The 16,068-nt window shown below is 45.4% G+C and overlaps 1 protein-coding gene across 2 annotated transcripts in view; it reads right to left on the bottom strand.

Moving 5' to 3' along the window:
• The window catches only part of ARHGAP26 (Rho GTPase activating protein 26), a 518,529-nt gene that overhangs the window by 55,721 nt on the left and 446,740 nt on the right, over window positions 1-16,068 (bottom strand). For both annotated transcript variants that reach the window (XM_007466859.1, XM_007466858.1), the window contains exon 20: window positions 14,840-14,993. In XM_007466859.1, coding sequence (XP_007466921.1) covers window positions 14,840-14,993 — 154 coding nt within the window. The remainder of the gene's footprint in view (window positions 1-14,839; window positions 14,994-16,068) is intronic.

The raw sequence follows: 16,068 nt of genomic DNA, 5'->3' as shown, positions 1-16,068 counted from the left end.
GCTGAAAAGTTTTGTAACCCAGGCCCTGTGGCCACAGATGACTAAACTGCAGAAGCAGCTAGCTGCCTCAGGGTCTCCGCTCCAGAGGCTGGCCACCAGTCAAGGGCAGGGCCTGGCAGAAAGCTGGACTCAGTCAGCCAGTCTCACTCTCAGGAAATCGGGCTGGGAATCAGAGAATTAGGTAGAAGCAGAAGTTGAAATTCTGTGAAGAGTGAAGCTATGGGGTACCACTGGAGCCACGGAAATCCAAAGCTATGGATGCAGAAGCCATGAGGGGGAAAAAGATGCACACGCAGAATAAGCCAGGTGTCAGCATCAAGCAGAAGCAGCTGGACGCCACAAGGGCCGACACACCTGGTAGCTGAAGGGTGGTGATGTGGAGCAAAAACAGCCACCCAACTTCGTTTTGGTCCCGGCCTTCCTCCAAGTGGCTCTACCTCCCTGTAGCCCCAGCTCTTTCCAGCCTTGCCTGGGTTCCTGACCTGTGTTTCTGCCCATCATACTCTCTTAGTCCCCTCAAGTGACCCGAGGGTATCCAACCAGGCTAGAAACCAGGTGAAGGTGGGGGCTCTTCCAGCTATTCAGAGTGCTCTGGTGCTTGCTGTCAGGTGTGCACTGGGACTGGTCTAGAGGGGGAGGGGCTGTGATACTCTGTAACTCAGATATGCTGGATCCCTTCTCACCCCGTGCCCACCAGGAAGCAAGACGCAGCACCTCAGTACAACCACCCAAAGACACTTCATGTCCTCAACTATTGTTAAAATGACAACTATGACATTCGTTAGGGCAGGTAACTTTTACTGAGCACTTATAACGTGCTAAAAGCCACACTTCAGTGCTTTATGTGAACTATTTCATTTAATTCTCAGAACAACCGTATGAGGTAGACACTATTATTATTCCTATCAAACAGACGAGGCTTACAGACGTCAAGTCACTTCTTCATGGCAACACAGCTCATAGGCAGTAAAGTCAGGACATGAACTCAAGCCTGTCCCAGAGCCTACGCTCTTAACACTGTGACAGCCTGAATAATGAAAACCTACCTGACTTGTACCGAGGACTTCGTGAGATGACATGGAAGAGGGGTCACATCACACACCACTTATGAGAAACTCGTAACATTTCCTTTGAGATAGTTCTGTTCCCCCAAAGCTCCCCACCCAACTGACAACGCCCTCATCTCTCTTCCCTCATCTCTCCCCAGCCTCCAAAACTCTCAACCTGGACGCCCCACTCAACAAAGCCAAAGCCTGCCCTGAGGAGTCCTGACCCCACTTCCAGATTTGCAAAGACGCACACTCCAGTCTCTCAGCTACCATATGGAGCAAAGGGAGCCCTGCGGTGAAGCACGGGAATGCAGTCGGGAAAGGATCACATTCTCTCCATAGAAAAGGGAATGTCTTTAGAGGTGGCGAAACACAGGGCAATTCATCTGAGCAGAGACAACATCTTCTTTCTCTTCTTTACTATAAATCCATTTTTTTTAAGATTTATTTCTTTATTTTTGGCTGCGTCAGGTCTTAGCTGCAGCACGTGGGATCTTCGTTGAGGCATGTGGGCTCCTTGTTGCGGTGCATGGACTTCTCTTTAGTTGTGGTGTGCGGTTTTTCTCTTCTCTAGTTGTGGCATGCAGGCTCCAGGGCATGTGGGCTCTCTAGTTGAGGCGCACGAGCTCAGTAGTTGTGGCGTGCGGGCCTAGTTGCCCCGTGGCATGTGGGATCTTAGTTCCCTGACCAGGGATCGAACTGGCGTCCCCTGTATTGCGTGGCGGATTCTTTACCACTGGACCGCCAGGGAAGTCCCCTTTACTACAAATTCTTGTATTTCTCGATGAACCTGGAGTAAAGCTAAGCCTGAGGCTACGGCAGGACACATCCAGGGTTCTGCTGGAAATCGCACTGCTCTCCTGTTTTGGGGGCCCCGCATACTGATTACATATTCATATTCTAGAGGAGGGTCTTGGGTTTCTGCTGAACATTTTGAACACAGAGACCCAATTCTTCCCGAGCGTTGCCAAGTTCAGTGGGTTACACGGTGAACTTGCTTATACTAGGTGCACCAAAAGTGAGGACTAAGGAGGGAAGCCGGCTCGGACTGCGTTTCGCCAGGAGCATTCAGGTCACTGCTGACAGAGCTCTCTATGGCCCGATTCAGAGCAAGCTGTATTCAAAGTATCAACTCAGCTCAGGTTCTATTAAGCCTCCCTTTGTATCCCCACTGGAATTGGTTACTGAACCACACCTTGAAAAGGATAAACTCCAGGAGTTGACATTTGTGGAAGTGGAAGAAAGGCCTGGAAAAATCAGCTGACTTTGCAAAGAAAAATACTGCAAGAAGAGTTTCTTTTTTTGCAGTGATGAATCAGGGTGCTTGCTTGTGGACATATCACCTAATTGGCTCACGCTGAAATTAAAGGCAGAATTAATAACTGGCTTGTGAGGCAGAGGGAATTTAACGTAGAATTTCCTTTTAGACAAAGAACCAGAAAAAAGAGCCCTCACCCCTCCATAGAGATTTAGGTGTTGCATGAAACTTTACTAGGAAAACTTCTCTTGACCCACAGCAAGGCACAGTCTCTTTTACTTATTTTTCCTGGCTACTCTGATGCAGAGTTTAAAGAACTACTAATTCTCAAGAACTTTCCTTTTCCATATAAGGTCAGAAAACAATCCTTCAAAATATGAATTAAATTTCAATTTAACAGTACATTTGGTGTAGGGCTTTACACAAGAAATTGTTACAGGTTTTTGCAACAAGTATCAGTAAACTGCTAGTTTGGGGGGAAGACGAAAAGTACAATTGTCCTGATGAGAAATCCTCTTGGTTAGGTGTGGAAAAAAATTTTAAAGTGTAACATATTCAAATGATCAAATTCCAACTTTTCATTTCTTTCAATATTTTTTTCTCTCTACATCATTCTTATGCTCCAAATTTAAAATTCTGAAGCATCTAAAATGTTAGATCCATAGTGGAAAAAAACAAAACAAAACAATTGGGAAGGTACCATTTTCTTTCATAAGCCCAATGCTTGAAAACAGGCAGAGTCTGAGAGGTAGAGAGTCTCCCAGGTAACAGAATAAAAAGGTTGGGTCATAAAACCAGAACTCCTCCCCCGCTGTCAGTAAACTGGACCAAGGCAGACAAGGAAGTTACAAACTTAAAGCAGATCTAGAAGAGATTATTGGAAACCCTGCCTGTACAACGTACATTGCAAAGGCACTTCATTCAACCATAAATATTTTTGAATGAATGACCAGACCACTCACTTATGACTTAAAATCTGTCTCTCACTGGCAGCAATGTTCCCCGCATGTCGGTAGATCTGATTTCCCCCATGGACTGTCAGAGATTTGAGGGGAGAGTATTGTTCAGTCTCTTTCCTAGTGCCTGGAACGGTACCTTAAACAGAAGGTATTTATTATGTGTTTGCTGGCTGCCTGGGATGGGACTGTCCATCAGATCTGGCTGGTTCTGGAGGCTGATGTTGGTGGGGGGTCTCCAGGCGCAGGTAGGCTACACTGGCAAATATTCAACTGGTGGTGCCATACTCCAAGAGGACACATAAAGCAGAGCAAAGTCTCTGTCCCTGAGATTTAAGAAAGGGTAGAAGCTCGAGCAAAAGCAGTCAGTGGTGTTCTTCTGCTAATAATTATTTAATTTGCAGCCTTCACTTGGGACAGTGCTGGGTCTAACTGCTGTCTGCGATGATCACCTTGGCTCTGTCGGTCACTAACACGTGGACCTTGTCTCTACCGGATTAGTGTGTCCGGGAGTCCCATGATTCCACTTCTTAATTCTTGATCTTCTGCCAGTTTATTTTCACTGTGACAATTGCGCATCATAAGTACCCCCACAGGATGACTCAGAGCATATTTCCTCTAATTCCACTTTCACACAAAGGGTCAAGAGAAGAATGGGAAAGAGGATGTGTGTGTGTGAGGGGGTGGGGGGCTGTTCCTCCCCCAGAGGAAGCAGGGAGTTACATGGCGCTCCTACTACCACGCCTGTGTTGTAAGGTAAGGTGTACGGAAGCTGGGGGAGGTGAGGGTGTAGGCTTCCTCCAAGACAGAGTTGAAGCCAACACACTTATTTGAAGATCAGAAATCTCTCCAGCAGTATTCTTCAAGTCTAAATGCTGAAGTCAGTGGGCTTTAATCATCCCACTCAGTGATGTCTGACTTGATACAACGACAGCCTTGGCAATTTCCTCCTCCCATTCCATCCTGGGTGCTGCTATCCTTAAATTCTAATCTGCCCATTTTACCGGCTTAAATCGTCTAAGGTTTTGAGTACAGTGGTGAACAAAATGGATAGGACAGGGCTTTCCAACTTGCTCAAAACCCAAGATGATTTCTCTCCTACGTCACTGCTTTAGTCACCAAAAAACTAAACAAAACACCTATTTTTAGTGTGTCTGATCACAAACAGTATCGCTTCCTCTACTCTTGCAATAGAAGCTTAAAAGAATGATAAAATTACTAAATTGTTCCTTTTCACTAGCAGGAAGCATGTGATCTTACTATCCCGAAGGTGGGGAATGGATAGTGACGAACACAGGTGATTTAGGCCATGTGTCTGAGGTTACCAGAGCAACTGCTAATTATTATGGAGTAACTCTAGCGTAGCTCCATAAAGGTCAGGAGTTAAGGTTTTTCCATTATATATTCTGCTTTAAAATAGGGCTTTTAAAGGAAATTGGGTAGATGGCAGATGGAGAATGACAGATGAAGATCAGGTGAAAGAACTATATATAGCTCAAGAAAATTGAACTACTTAAATTTCACAATGTTAGTTGAGAGCATGGGAGAGGAGCTCACGAGTAGCTAGCTGACTTTCTTGTTTCCTAAGTTAGGGCTTCCTAATTTAATAAGAAATCTGAAATCAGTCCAGACGTAGAGGTCTAACTGGATCCACTCTACTTAGCTCCCTGAGACAAATTTCCTCTGCTGTCCTACAAGAGCTACCATTTGCTAAACTGACCTGGAGTCCTGGACAGACCAGCTTGGAGTGGAGGAGTCACCTGGCCACTGAATGAATGATTCAAATAGCATTAATTTCATTTAAAACATACCAAAAGCATCACCTTTCTGTAGGACCCTTATTCTTCAATCAAATAGCAGGCATCTCACTCAGATCATTAGTTACTGAGGATACAACAAATGTTAAAGGTTAAAAAAGAGAATTGTTTCTCACAAAGATGTACTCCACAAATTTAAGAGAATAAATAAAAGAATGGCAATTTCAAAAATGAGTAAATCTATTTTTTTTTCTTTTCTTTCTTTTTTTTTTTGCGGTACGCGGGCCTCTCACTGCCGCGGCCTCTCCTGTTGCAGAGCACAGGCTCCGGACGCGCAGGCTCAGCGCCCGTGGCTCACGGGCCTAGCCGCTCCCCGGCATGTGGGATCTTCCCGGACCGGGGCACGAACCCGCGTCCCCTGTATCGGCAGGCGAACTCTCAACCACTGCGCCACCAGGGAAGCCCCGAGATCGCTATTCTTTTGAAGGATCTCTGCCATAATAATACCATCCATTATGAGAAATACATTTTCCCCCTCAAAAATAGAGTATTTTAGAATAGCATTTCCTAAACAGTGGGATCCTGTTTTAAGAGGCTGAAGAGAAGCACTGTAAAACCATCTTCTGTAGTCAAATACATTTAGGAAATGCAGCATAAGACATGCCCCTTGGGAGATTCACAACGGACATATTAAAGGCACAGAAGTCCTCTTGTCAAGAATCGGTTGAACTTTGTCCAACTCCATTCTTTCCACCTGTCTCCCATTCCTGCCTCAGTTTGGGGAATGCTGACCCAGAAGTCTCACATCTTTTGTACATGCTGATGCTGACCCACCCCTTTCAGTATCACATACCCTGAGATCTCTTCTTCTGTCAATGCAAGGGTCTTGACTTTCTCGTGTTACACACATAGTATGTGCTCAATAAAAATACCTATTGGCTGGATTAGTTGATGTACTCACCCTCTCTTGATTTACGACCAAAAGGCAAGCATTTGCAAAGCAGCTGGCTGGCTTCCTTGGTGAGCTGTAAAGTATAGCATGGGTGGGCTAACTGGGTTCCCCTGAGGGCCAAGGGCAGGGTGCTCCTAAGCTCCACTACTGTTATCACTGCAGGGACAAAGTGCCAGCGATGACACAGGCTTGGCCCTGAGAGCTTTACATTGAGGTATATCCGGATTTTTTTCTTGTGGAAGTCTATCAGCCTAATGCATTATGACCACGGTTCTCAGACTTGAGCATGTGTCAGAATGACCTGCCGGGCTTGTTAAAACACAGATTGCTGGGCTCCTCCTCCAGAGTTGTTGACCCAATAAGTCTGGGTGGGGCCTGAGAACATGCATTTCTAACAGGCTCCCAGGTGACACCAATGATGCTGGTCACAGGGCCACACTCTGGCAAACACTGTGCTGAGCTAAGACCCTGCCCTGGAAGAGCAGCATGCAGAGACCAAAGCAGACTACAGTACATGGTTTTCTATATTCTTAGTGCAGAGAAGGCATTAAAAATAAGACCCCAAGGCTGTTTCCAACTAGAAATGTGTTCCTAGCTAAGGAAGCATCTGCTTTCCAGACTGACTAAAAACGTTTAAAAAGCAGTACTTGAACTCTAATATGATTTTAATTTACCCAATCTAGGATCTGGATCAACCAGTAAGATTCCTCCAAATTATATACACAGGGAGGGAGACAAACAATCTCAGATCTAACCCAAAGCGAGAAAAACAGCCTTTCAGAGTTCCTTCCAAGTCCACTTACAGGCATAATAGTGCTGAAAGCCATGCAAAATCGTAAGCCTATTTCCTTCCCTAAAGACACTACCAAAAACTGGAGATTTAAAATGCCTAACACCTACTTACACATATAAAATGCAGCTAAATCCAGAATGAAATTTGTTCGTTCATATGTTTAATTAAACCCCAAGGCTTCAGCATCTACCCCATGTCATGGCAAATGGGGGAACTGTTTAAGATTATTTGGTAAGATTAATTAGTGTACAGAAGAAAATGCAGACCCTTTATATGATTTTGGCTCATAAAGGGGGGAAGAAAACAATCTGTGTGAAGGAAAACATTGTTCCATTTGTGACTTCCACTCTGCTGGAAAACGGGGATGCTGGCTGAGCACTGGAATGATGTCCAGTCCCCGCCTCCTCCCATACCCCCTCTGCTGACACGCTGGAGAGATCCAAGCCCACGGACAGCCCTGGTGCTCGGCAAAGAAATCCTGCTGGGTCATGAAGTGTGAGGCCTGCCTCGATCGATTTTTCTGTGAAAAAAAAGAAGAACCGCTAATAACCAAACACATTTATCCAATAAAAATCGGATGGGTCACCAGGCAGGAATCTCCACCCTCAACCAAGGGAAGCCAGCTGGGCTCCTGACTGGCCCGGAAGATCTTGGCTGGGGAATGGGAAAAGCTGACAGGAGGCCTCTCAGGAAACAAGAATGTGGGTCATGTCAGTGACGAATCTCTGAAAATGTCAAGGGAAGCTGGCCTGGTACTTGGAAGAGCTGTGGCCACGGTGGCCCCAGGAGCCTGAGATGTAAGAAGGAAGGTTCTGGGCTTGTCCAAGAGACAACCACGACCAAGCAGACTGGAGCCACCGTGGGGGTGGTGAGGAGTAATAAGAAAAGGCAGATGACTCCTTGTGAAAATCATTACGCTTTCGAGCTATTTTTCAAGGTGGGGAATGCCACCAAATTTTCAGGCAGAACTGTCTCGAGAGACCTTTTCTGCTTGGAGGTAGGTGAGAAACAGTATCCTCAATCTAACAGGAAAGATCCCCTTCCCACAGCAAACTGACTCAACCACAGAGGAAAACTTCCTCTTTCAAATCCCTGCATCCCAAAGAATGACAAAACAAAGATCACTGGAGCAAAATCATAGCTGCCTGTTTGGGTGTAACTCTTTTGGCATAAAATAGCACTTAGATGGTAAAATTACTTTTAAAAATATGCCATTAATTAACAGTTGTCTAATGCCTCTTATTCCTTTAGTGATTCATTTGGTCCCAATAAATAACAGCTAGGCATGCAGCTTATCAGGTACCCCATGGGGTGTGGAGGTTCCCACATGTCTCAGGAACAGGCTTGCCTACCCGAGCTGGTCTACGTTTAAGGTGGGGCAGAACCTGACTCTACAGTAGAAGTCCCCTTCTTTTCACTGATACTCAAAGACTGACCTGACAGAGAGCTCCAGGCTACCAAGATAGTAAGCCTGTGCAGAGAGATGAACAGAACAGCCTGGGACATCTCTCTGCACCCGAAAAATACACGCCAGGGTTGACAGAATAGAGGGAGAGAAAGGATGGTGTGGAAGAGGGCCTCTGAGTCATTACCGGTAACTGCCATTCACAGTGCTGTACATGTAAATGATATGACAAAAGGTGATCTCATTTAACTGTCACAACACATTTTTGTGGAGGGTATGATGACCCCATTTTACAGATGAAGAAACTGAGGCAGAAAGTCCTAAAGTAACTTGCCTCCTTCCCCTCCAAATCTGTACCTCCTTTACTCTATGTTGGTTTTCTCCACAGAACTTCTCAACATTTGATATTTGAGATACTGATGTTACCTTACTAGAATATAAAATCAATGAGCGCAGAAACTCTAATTTTCTATCACTCTATCTTCAGCACTCAGAATAACACCTGGCCTACAGTCAGTGTTGAACAATATTTGTTGAGTGAATTTTGACTGAATAAGCAAAACAGAAGTAAAATTTTAGAGATCTCTCTCCAGGCAAGCTTTCCCCAGGTTTCAGATGAGAGCCGCTGAATCAAATGCAGCAGGAGCCAACAGTGCTTCAGAGAAACAACTCTGCCTGGAAGCTGGCCTTGTTTATCCTCTGAATTCCAGGCACTGTTCTCTTGCCGCCTCTCACTGGCCACTAAAACCAGAGAGGATGGTTGACTCTGGCAGAATTTGAAGGCGTCTGGCATGCACACATCTTTTAGGTAACCAGAAATAACTTGGAAATGCATGTGTGTGTGTGTTAAGCGGAAAGGATGAGAAAAATTAGTTTTATTGATGGGGCTACTGGGCAGTGAGTTATTTTTTAGGGGTGGGGACCACTTAGGCAGAGAGAACTCCAAGGCTGGGTTCCTCCATTGCTGGAATCATCCCCTGCTCTCCTGGCCTTCTTTCAATCCGAACAAGCCCCTCCATCCCTACCCCAGCGGTTTGAAAAAAGCATTCCCCTGGTCGGTTTTAATTTGGGGGAATTACTGCAGTATCTTAAATCCCTAGTGGGATGTCCCCTGACTTCTTTCTCAGCATTTGTTTACTTCCTCCTTAAAAATCACTATCTCCCAGAAAAGCGGTGGCACGAGGCCATCTCTGTTGGTCACTGGGAGAGGAGAGAGAGACTTATTTCTGCAGTCCTTTGTAAGCACCCAGTGAATGACCTCCGTTCTTAGAGACAGGTCAGCCCCACTCCTTCCACCACCGGGAGCGGGCATTGGGCACGTTCAGGGCATGTTCAGGGCCAAGGAAGAGCACCAGCCAGTCGATGTTGGTGCCAGGATTAAAACCTAGGGCTTCCTGCTTTCCATGCCTCAGCCATCAGCTATGGGTTTTGTTTTGTTTCTGAACTTCTTAGAATCTCATTTATGAGTCATTTTCTTTCAAAGAAGATTCTGAAAATGGAAAGGCTAATCTCCACGTGCCACTATGCTACAGTGAGAATCTTCCATACCTGACCCAGGCAGCCCAGTGCCATCCCAAGGAAGTTGCCCATGACTCTGACTTGTGTTAGTTAACTATTGCTGAAAAAACTGGCCTAAATTCAGTGGCTTAAAACAACCACAATGTATTATTTTTATGTATTAATGTGGCTGCATTAGCTGACTGGTGGCCTGGGCACTGGGCTTGGCTGGGACAGCGGGCTTCCTCTCTCTAACAGTCCTTCATCCTCAAGGAGGCTAGGCTGTACTTTTTACATGGTGGCTGGGTTCCAAGAGGATATGGGAGGCTGCAAGGCCTTGTGGCCTGGGCTTGGAAGTCATATAATGATCAAATCAAGTCAGAGGGTAAAGGCCGGCCTAGATTCAAGGACTCCACCTCTTAATGGGAGGGGCTGCAAAGATTCTTTGGCCGTATTTAATTTATCACAGGCCTTGGAGACCAGAAAAGAGAGAAGATAGTGACTAAAGAGTATCATCTGTTACCAAGCAACATATGAATTTAGTGTGGACAAATCTTTTAACTTTTCAGAAGCTGGAAATCTAGATTAAAAAAAAATTTACTAATAGACTACTTTTTAGAGCAGTTTTAGGTTTACAGAAAAATTGCTCAAAATAACTTAGAGTTTTCATATAGCTCTCCCCTTTTCCTAAGTTTCCCCTATTATTAACACCTTTCATTAGTGTGGTACGTTTATTGCCACTGATGAACCAATACTGATACATTATTATTATTGCTATTATTATTAACTAAAGTCCACAGTTTACATTAGGATTCACTCTTTCTTTTCTATGGGTTTTATGGGTTTTGACAAATGCATAATGTCTTGCATTATGCATTTAGTAATATCTACTATTAGGATATCATACAGAAGAGTATCACTGTCCTAAAAATGCCCTGTGTCCTTCCTGCCCACTAATCTTTTGACTGATTCTATAGTTTTGCCTTTTCCAGAATGTCATATAGTTGGTATCATACCATACTGTAGTCTTTTCAGAGTGGCTTTTTTCTCTTAGCAGTACGCATTTATGGTTCATCCATGTCTTTTCATGACTTGATAGCTCATTTCCTTATATCACCAAATAATATTCCATTGTCTGGACGTGCCACAGTTTGGTTATCCATTCACCTGCTGAAGAACAACTTGGTTGCTTCCAAGTTTTGGCAATTATGAATAGGCAGGATTTTGTGGGCCTAAGCTTTCAACCCAGTTGGGTAAACACCTAAGAGTGTGATCGCTTGATCGTTTTGTGTTTTTTTTTGTTTGTTTGTTTGTTTTGCGGTACGCGGGCCTCTCACTGTTGTGGCCTCTCCCGTTGCGGAGCACAGGCTCCGGACACGCAGGCCCAGAGGCCATGGCTCACGGGCCCAGCCGCTCCGCGGCATGTGGGATCTTCCCGGACCGGGGCACGAACCCATGTCCCCTGAATCGGCAGGCGGACTCCCAACCATTGCGCCACCAGGGAAGCCCCTTTGCTCAGCTTTTAACTGGGTGGTTTGTTTACTTACTGTTGAATTTTAAGAGTTTTTTATATATTTAGTATACTGGTCCTTTGTCAGATATGGGTTTTGCAAATACTTTTTCCTAGTCTGTGGCTTGGCTTCTCATTCTCTTAATACTGCCGTTCCCGGAGCAGAAGCTTTTAGCCTAAATGAAGTCCAACTTACCAATTTTTTCTTTCACGGATTATGCTTTTGGTGTTTCTTTAAACAGTCATTGCCAAACCCAAAGGCACCTAGATTTTCTCCTATGTTGTCTTCTAGAAATTTTATAGTTTTGCATTTTACATTTAGGTCTATGGTCCATTTTGAGTTAATTTTTGTGAATGTTGTAAGGTCTGTGTCTAAATTCATTATTTTGTGTGTGTGTGTGTGTGTGTGTCTAGTGGTTCCAGCACGAAATCTGGATTTTTGTGTGAAGTGACCTGATCTTAACGGTTTGTTCAATCTTTTTTTTTTTTTGGTGGTCGTGGTGGGGGAAGAACTAAGTTCCCCCTCCGCCAACACACACGTCTGTAGACTGTTTTTCTCCATCCAGGATTATCTCTGCCCCTCTCATCCCCTCACCTGAAATGCTCTTCATCCACCCATATCATCTTACCTGGTGCCCACCTCACATTTCATCTACGCCACTTTTGCCGACACTGACTGGTTTGTGTACCTAACAGATACCCAGTTAAGAGTTGTTGAACTCTAAATGCACTTATGAGCTCTAAGCCCCATTTAGCACTGCCATTTACCACCATTTTTCCTCCTCAGCCAGAGTGTAAACTCCCGGGGAGGCCAGGAATCCTCTTTTTCTCCTTTACCCCAGGTAGCTCAGCAGAGGTTTGAGCATAAACCAGGTCGGCAATATTTGCTGACCATTTTAGATGAGCTAAACTTTGGTCTTGGCTCACCAAGTGTCCTTTGATCTTTAGGAGAGACAGCAACCTCAGGAGGTCCAGCTGAGGACCTGCCAAAGATAGGATCCCTGCAGCCTTGCCCTGGCAAGCCTGAAACGGTGGCATCTCTGATTCTGATGCCTGATTTAGCATTATGTCCACACAAACAAGAGGACCTTCATCTCCTTGGAGAATTAGAAAAGATTTACAAAGGAGACAGCAAAATGTGGTCTCCAAAGTACCAAGGGATGCTGAGTCACAAACAAGTTTCTTTCATTATGATTGTTACGTGGTCAGAAGGATCATTCCAGTCATTATGAAAACAATGAAAAACAAATGAATGAAATAAAAAGAACAGACAGTTTTCTGGTGACTGGTTTCCCCACGTTGTGCCTAATTTACAGTCAGGGTAACGGTAATCCCCCACCCCTCGACTTGGTCTTGTGTTTTCATCTGCGTCATTAAGTGTCCCCATTCAAGGAGCTCTGTGCACCTCCACGTGAACAACGACGGAAGGAATGAAAGGGTCCAGGACCGAGGCTGAGACCCAAGTGGTCTTGGCTGGCTGCAACTGAGTCCAAGCACCACGGCAGAGGGTGCCTCAGAATTCACTGACTCAGGGGAGTATTGTGGCTTCCATCTGCCGGGATGACCTCTCATCCATCTGTCGGCGGTCCAATCCCAGGCCAGGCCAATCCCAGGCAGAATAAATCTGGCAGGCACAAACTGGGCAACAACATCTCCTGGCCCTGGGTTTCAGAAATGGGTGGAGAACCAGCGGCAGAGTGTTTAGGGCTGCTGGCATGGCCCTCATCAGGTCCGTAGCAAACGCTGGTGTCAGCAATGCTTCCACCTCAAGAGCAGCCCTCCTGGAGCTCAAGACTTCCAGGTATCAGTTAGCTATTCACTGGGCTTGGAAGACAACAGTCTTGCGGGAAACACACCCACATTCCTACCTCCCATCCTCCACCAGAGGCAAACAAGTGGACTGTTCCTGGCCTCATCCTCCCTTCCTCGGGAAAGCCCCCCAAACATACACCAGGTAGGGATGCATCTGGTGCATGGCGTGAAGCAGGCAAAGTGACCCCCAGTGTTTTGTGTAAAACAAATCACATCTAGATAACTGAAAAATAAAAAATCCCAAGCCCCCTCCTCCATGACCTGTTTAAAAGACCAAACCCCCCATTTCCACATAGCTGCCAAAGTAGCCTCTTTGGACACACTGTACTCAATGGTGACTTGGGGGGCTCCCAGCCCCCAGCAGCTGAAAACGAAGATTAAAGACCACTAGTTGGTGCCGCCGGCTAAAATCAGGGAGTGTTAAGCAACCTGGGCTAGAAATTCAACCTTGCTCATTCTGAGCAACAAATAACTTCAGCAGCCGCAAGAAAAACGGCTCTAGGAGTACCCTAGAGAGCCATCCATCGAGGAAGGGAGGCTCCACGGGCAAGTCTGGCCATGGAGAACCAGAAAGGACTCACTGCCCACAAGCTGAACAAGTTAAATTATTTTGAGCATTTGAGGCTAGTTCTTGGTAAAAAAAAAAAAAAAAAAACACATCATCTACCTGATAACAGGTAATTTACATTTCTTGAATATCAAGGTAGGACTTAAAGCTGCCAACAATTAAAAAGAGACCTGATTTTCTCAATGTACAATTCCATCTTACACTGTTGCTGCATTTTCTAAGTGCCTCATATCCATTTTAGAGTCATTTTTCCTTCCAAACCTTAATATCCCTCAGTCCCTTCTAAGGCAAAAAATGTTAGACCCATTTTGCGGATCTGTAACTATGTTAGCAAGATAGAATGGCGGAGCGCGATCATGCAACCACAGCAGGGAGAGGGGCAGGACAAGGTTCTGACATCCTGGGGCCTCACCAAGAGAAACAACTGTCCTGAAGGCAATTTGTGGCTGAACCTCAAACTATTTTCCCCAGAGAAAGGCAAAGTCAACTCTGTTCTTCCTGAGCCTTCTACAACTGTGGCTGGAGAGTCCAGCTGTTTTGTCATGGCCTCACATTCTTTATGCAGAGGCTCGAGTGGACAAGATTTATGGGGTGGTCCAAAGAAGCAGGCTAAGTAATGTGGGATGTAACCACAAAAGAGAACTTTCTGGCCCAAGCAGAGGAGATCTAGTTTCCGTGGAGGGCTGGACAATCAGCCTCAAAACTGCCTGTCTCAGCTGTGGGTGCTCAACACCCAAGAATGAAGCAACAGAGGTTCTTCTCCTTTAGAGACTTTGCTCTGTGATCACGGCCATGCTAAGGTTTGAGGAGCTGAAGACTCACAGAGCACCTGGGAGCTATTTTCCCTGGAAGTGGACACAGAGATAGCACTGAACATAATCAGGGAGAAGGGAAACTGTGACAACACAAATGAGTGAAGCAGACTTAGCTACAAATCTACTGAGCTACTACAGTGCCCAGATGTCTGTAAAACTAAAAGAAATTGCTTTTCATGCCCAGCAGCCAGCACAGGCAATGAGCCATCACCAAAGCCATCTCAGCAGGACGGTAAATCAAACATCACCAAGGCCAAGAAGCAGTATGTTAAGAATAATGATTCCCCTTTGAGATGATGATGCTTAAAAAATCCAAAACAAACTTAGCCAAGCTTCCAAGTTGAGGGAGAAGGTTTAAATCAGGTTCATGGGACAAAACTCAAAGTCAGACGGGGCCAGACAGCACATTCTGGGCAGAATGGCTGACCAAGGGCTCCCTGTGGCCAGCAGCCCGACATCATACTTACAGTGAGTTGGGCCGGGTGGGTTTGAGCACATCCAGGTCTGGGTCACTGGAGTTCATGTTGGGCTGTAAGCTGCTGCTAGAATTAAGGATGCTGTTTGCGTTTGATGAGACGACAGATTCCAAACTGGAGTCGATGAGGCTGTTTCTCTGTTCCTCTGGGGGAAGAAAAAGCCACAAACTCCATATTAATATTATTCCATAGGGAGAGTCTGCTCCTACCTATACCAAAGTTTACAAATAAAGAGATTAGACGGAGCTCTCTGGTGCCAATGAAGCTACGAAAAGGACATAGGAAAGGATAAGAATTACAAGTGGGAGAGGAAGAGCCCAAGAGTAACAGGTGACTTGAAACTTTAGAGCAAAACTCCGTCCTCCGCTTGACAGGACACATCATCTCCCTTGACAGACAGGACACATCTCCCCTTTCATATGACCAGCCTTTTCCTAAGAGTGGCCCCACCACCGCACCACGAATTGTGTCTTTTTTGGGCTGGCAGATGGTCAGAACAGAGAGAGCCTTCAAAGCCCCCTTACAATCAATCATATCCTCTTGGTTTGGTGACATTCACCCTTTATTCTAAAACTCCTGCCCCCAGCATGGTCTTACTTGCCTAAGCCATGTCCTACCTTTGACCCTATAGTACCATGCCATAAAATATCTACTCTTTGGACATCCACTTCCTTATGGCTCTGCAGTCTAAACCCCTGACCACTCCCCAGATAGACTCTTCTGGGCTGCTTCTAGCTCCAAGTATTTGATGTTGAGCTTCCAGTTAGTTCTTTGATCAATAGATCTGTAAGGACTACAGAGTAGTCTGCATATACAAAACTGAGTCCATGTTCCAAGCAGTCACATTAGTGCTTGGAGAATATTACCAAGTCAGAAGGGAGAAAACCTGAGTTCCCACCACTGACTGGCTGTATGGAGTCAGGGAATATTCCTTGACTCTCTGTCTCTTGGTTAATGCAGCTATAAAGTGGGGAGCATGAGAAATGCCTTACACAGCTCGGGGAGCTGTCATGAGGATCAAGTGGGATCACATGCAAGAATGCGTTTTGTAAACTTCAGAACCTTGCTCAAAGAAAAGAACTTTCTGTTTCTTCACATCTTTAAAAACTTGGAACCATGCACTGAAGAAAACATTTTGGGGATGATTTAGCCAAATGGCATGGGCACCACTGCTGCAGCAAAACATTATTAGATACATACAATGTCATTCTTGTTCCACA

This window comes from Lipotes vexillifer, unplaced genomic scaffold (genome assembly GCF_000442215.2).
Source record: "Lipotes vexillifer unplaced genomic scaffold, Lipotes_vexillifer_v1.1 scaffold99, whole genome shotgun sequence".
NCBI classification, from domain to species: Eukaryota; Metazoa; Chordata; class Mammalia; order Artiodactyla; family Lipotidae; genus Lipotes; species Lipotes vexillifer.
Note: the sequence above shows the minus strand (reverse complement) of the source record. Positions and strands in the feature narration are given on the sequence as shown.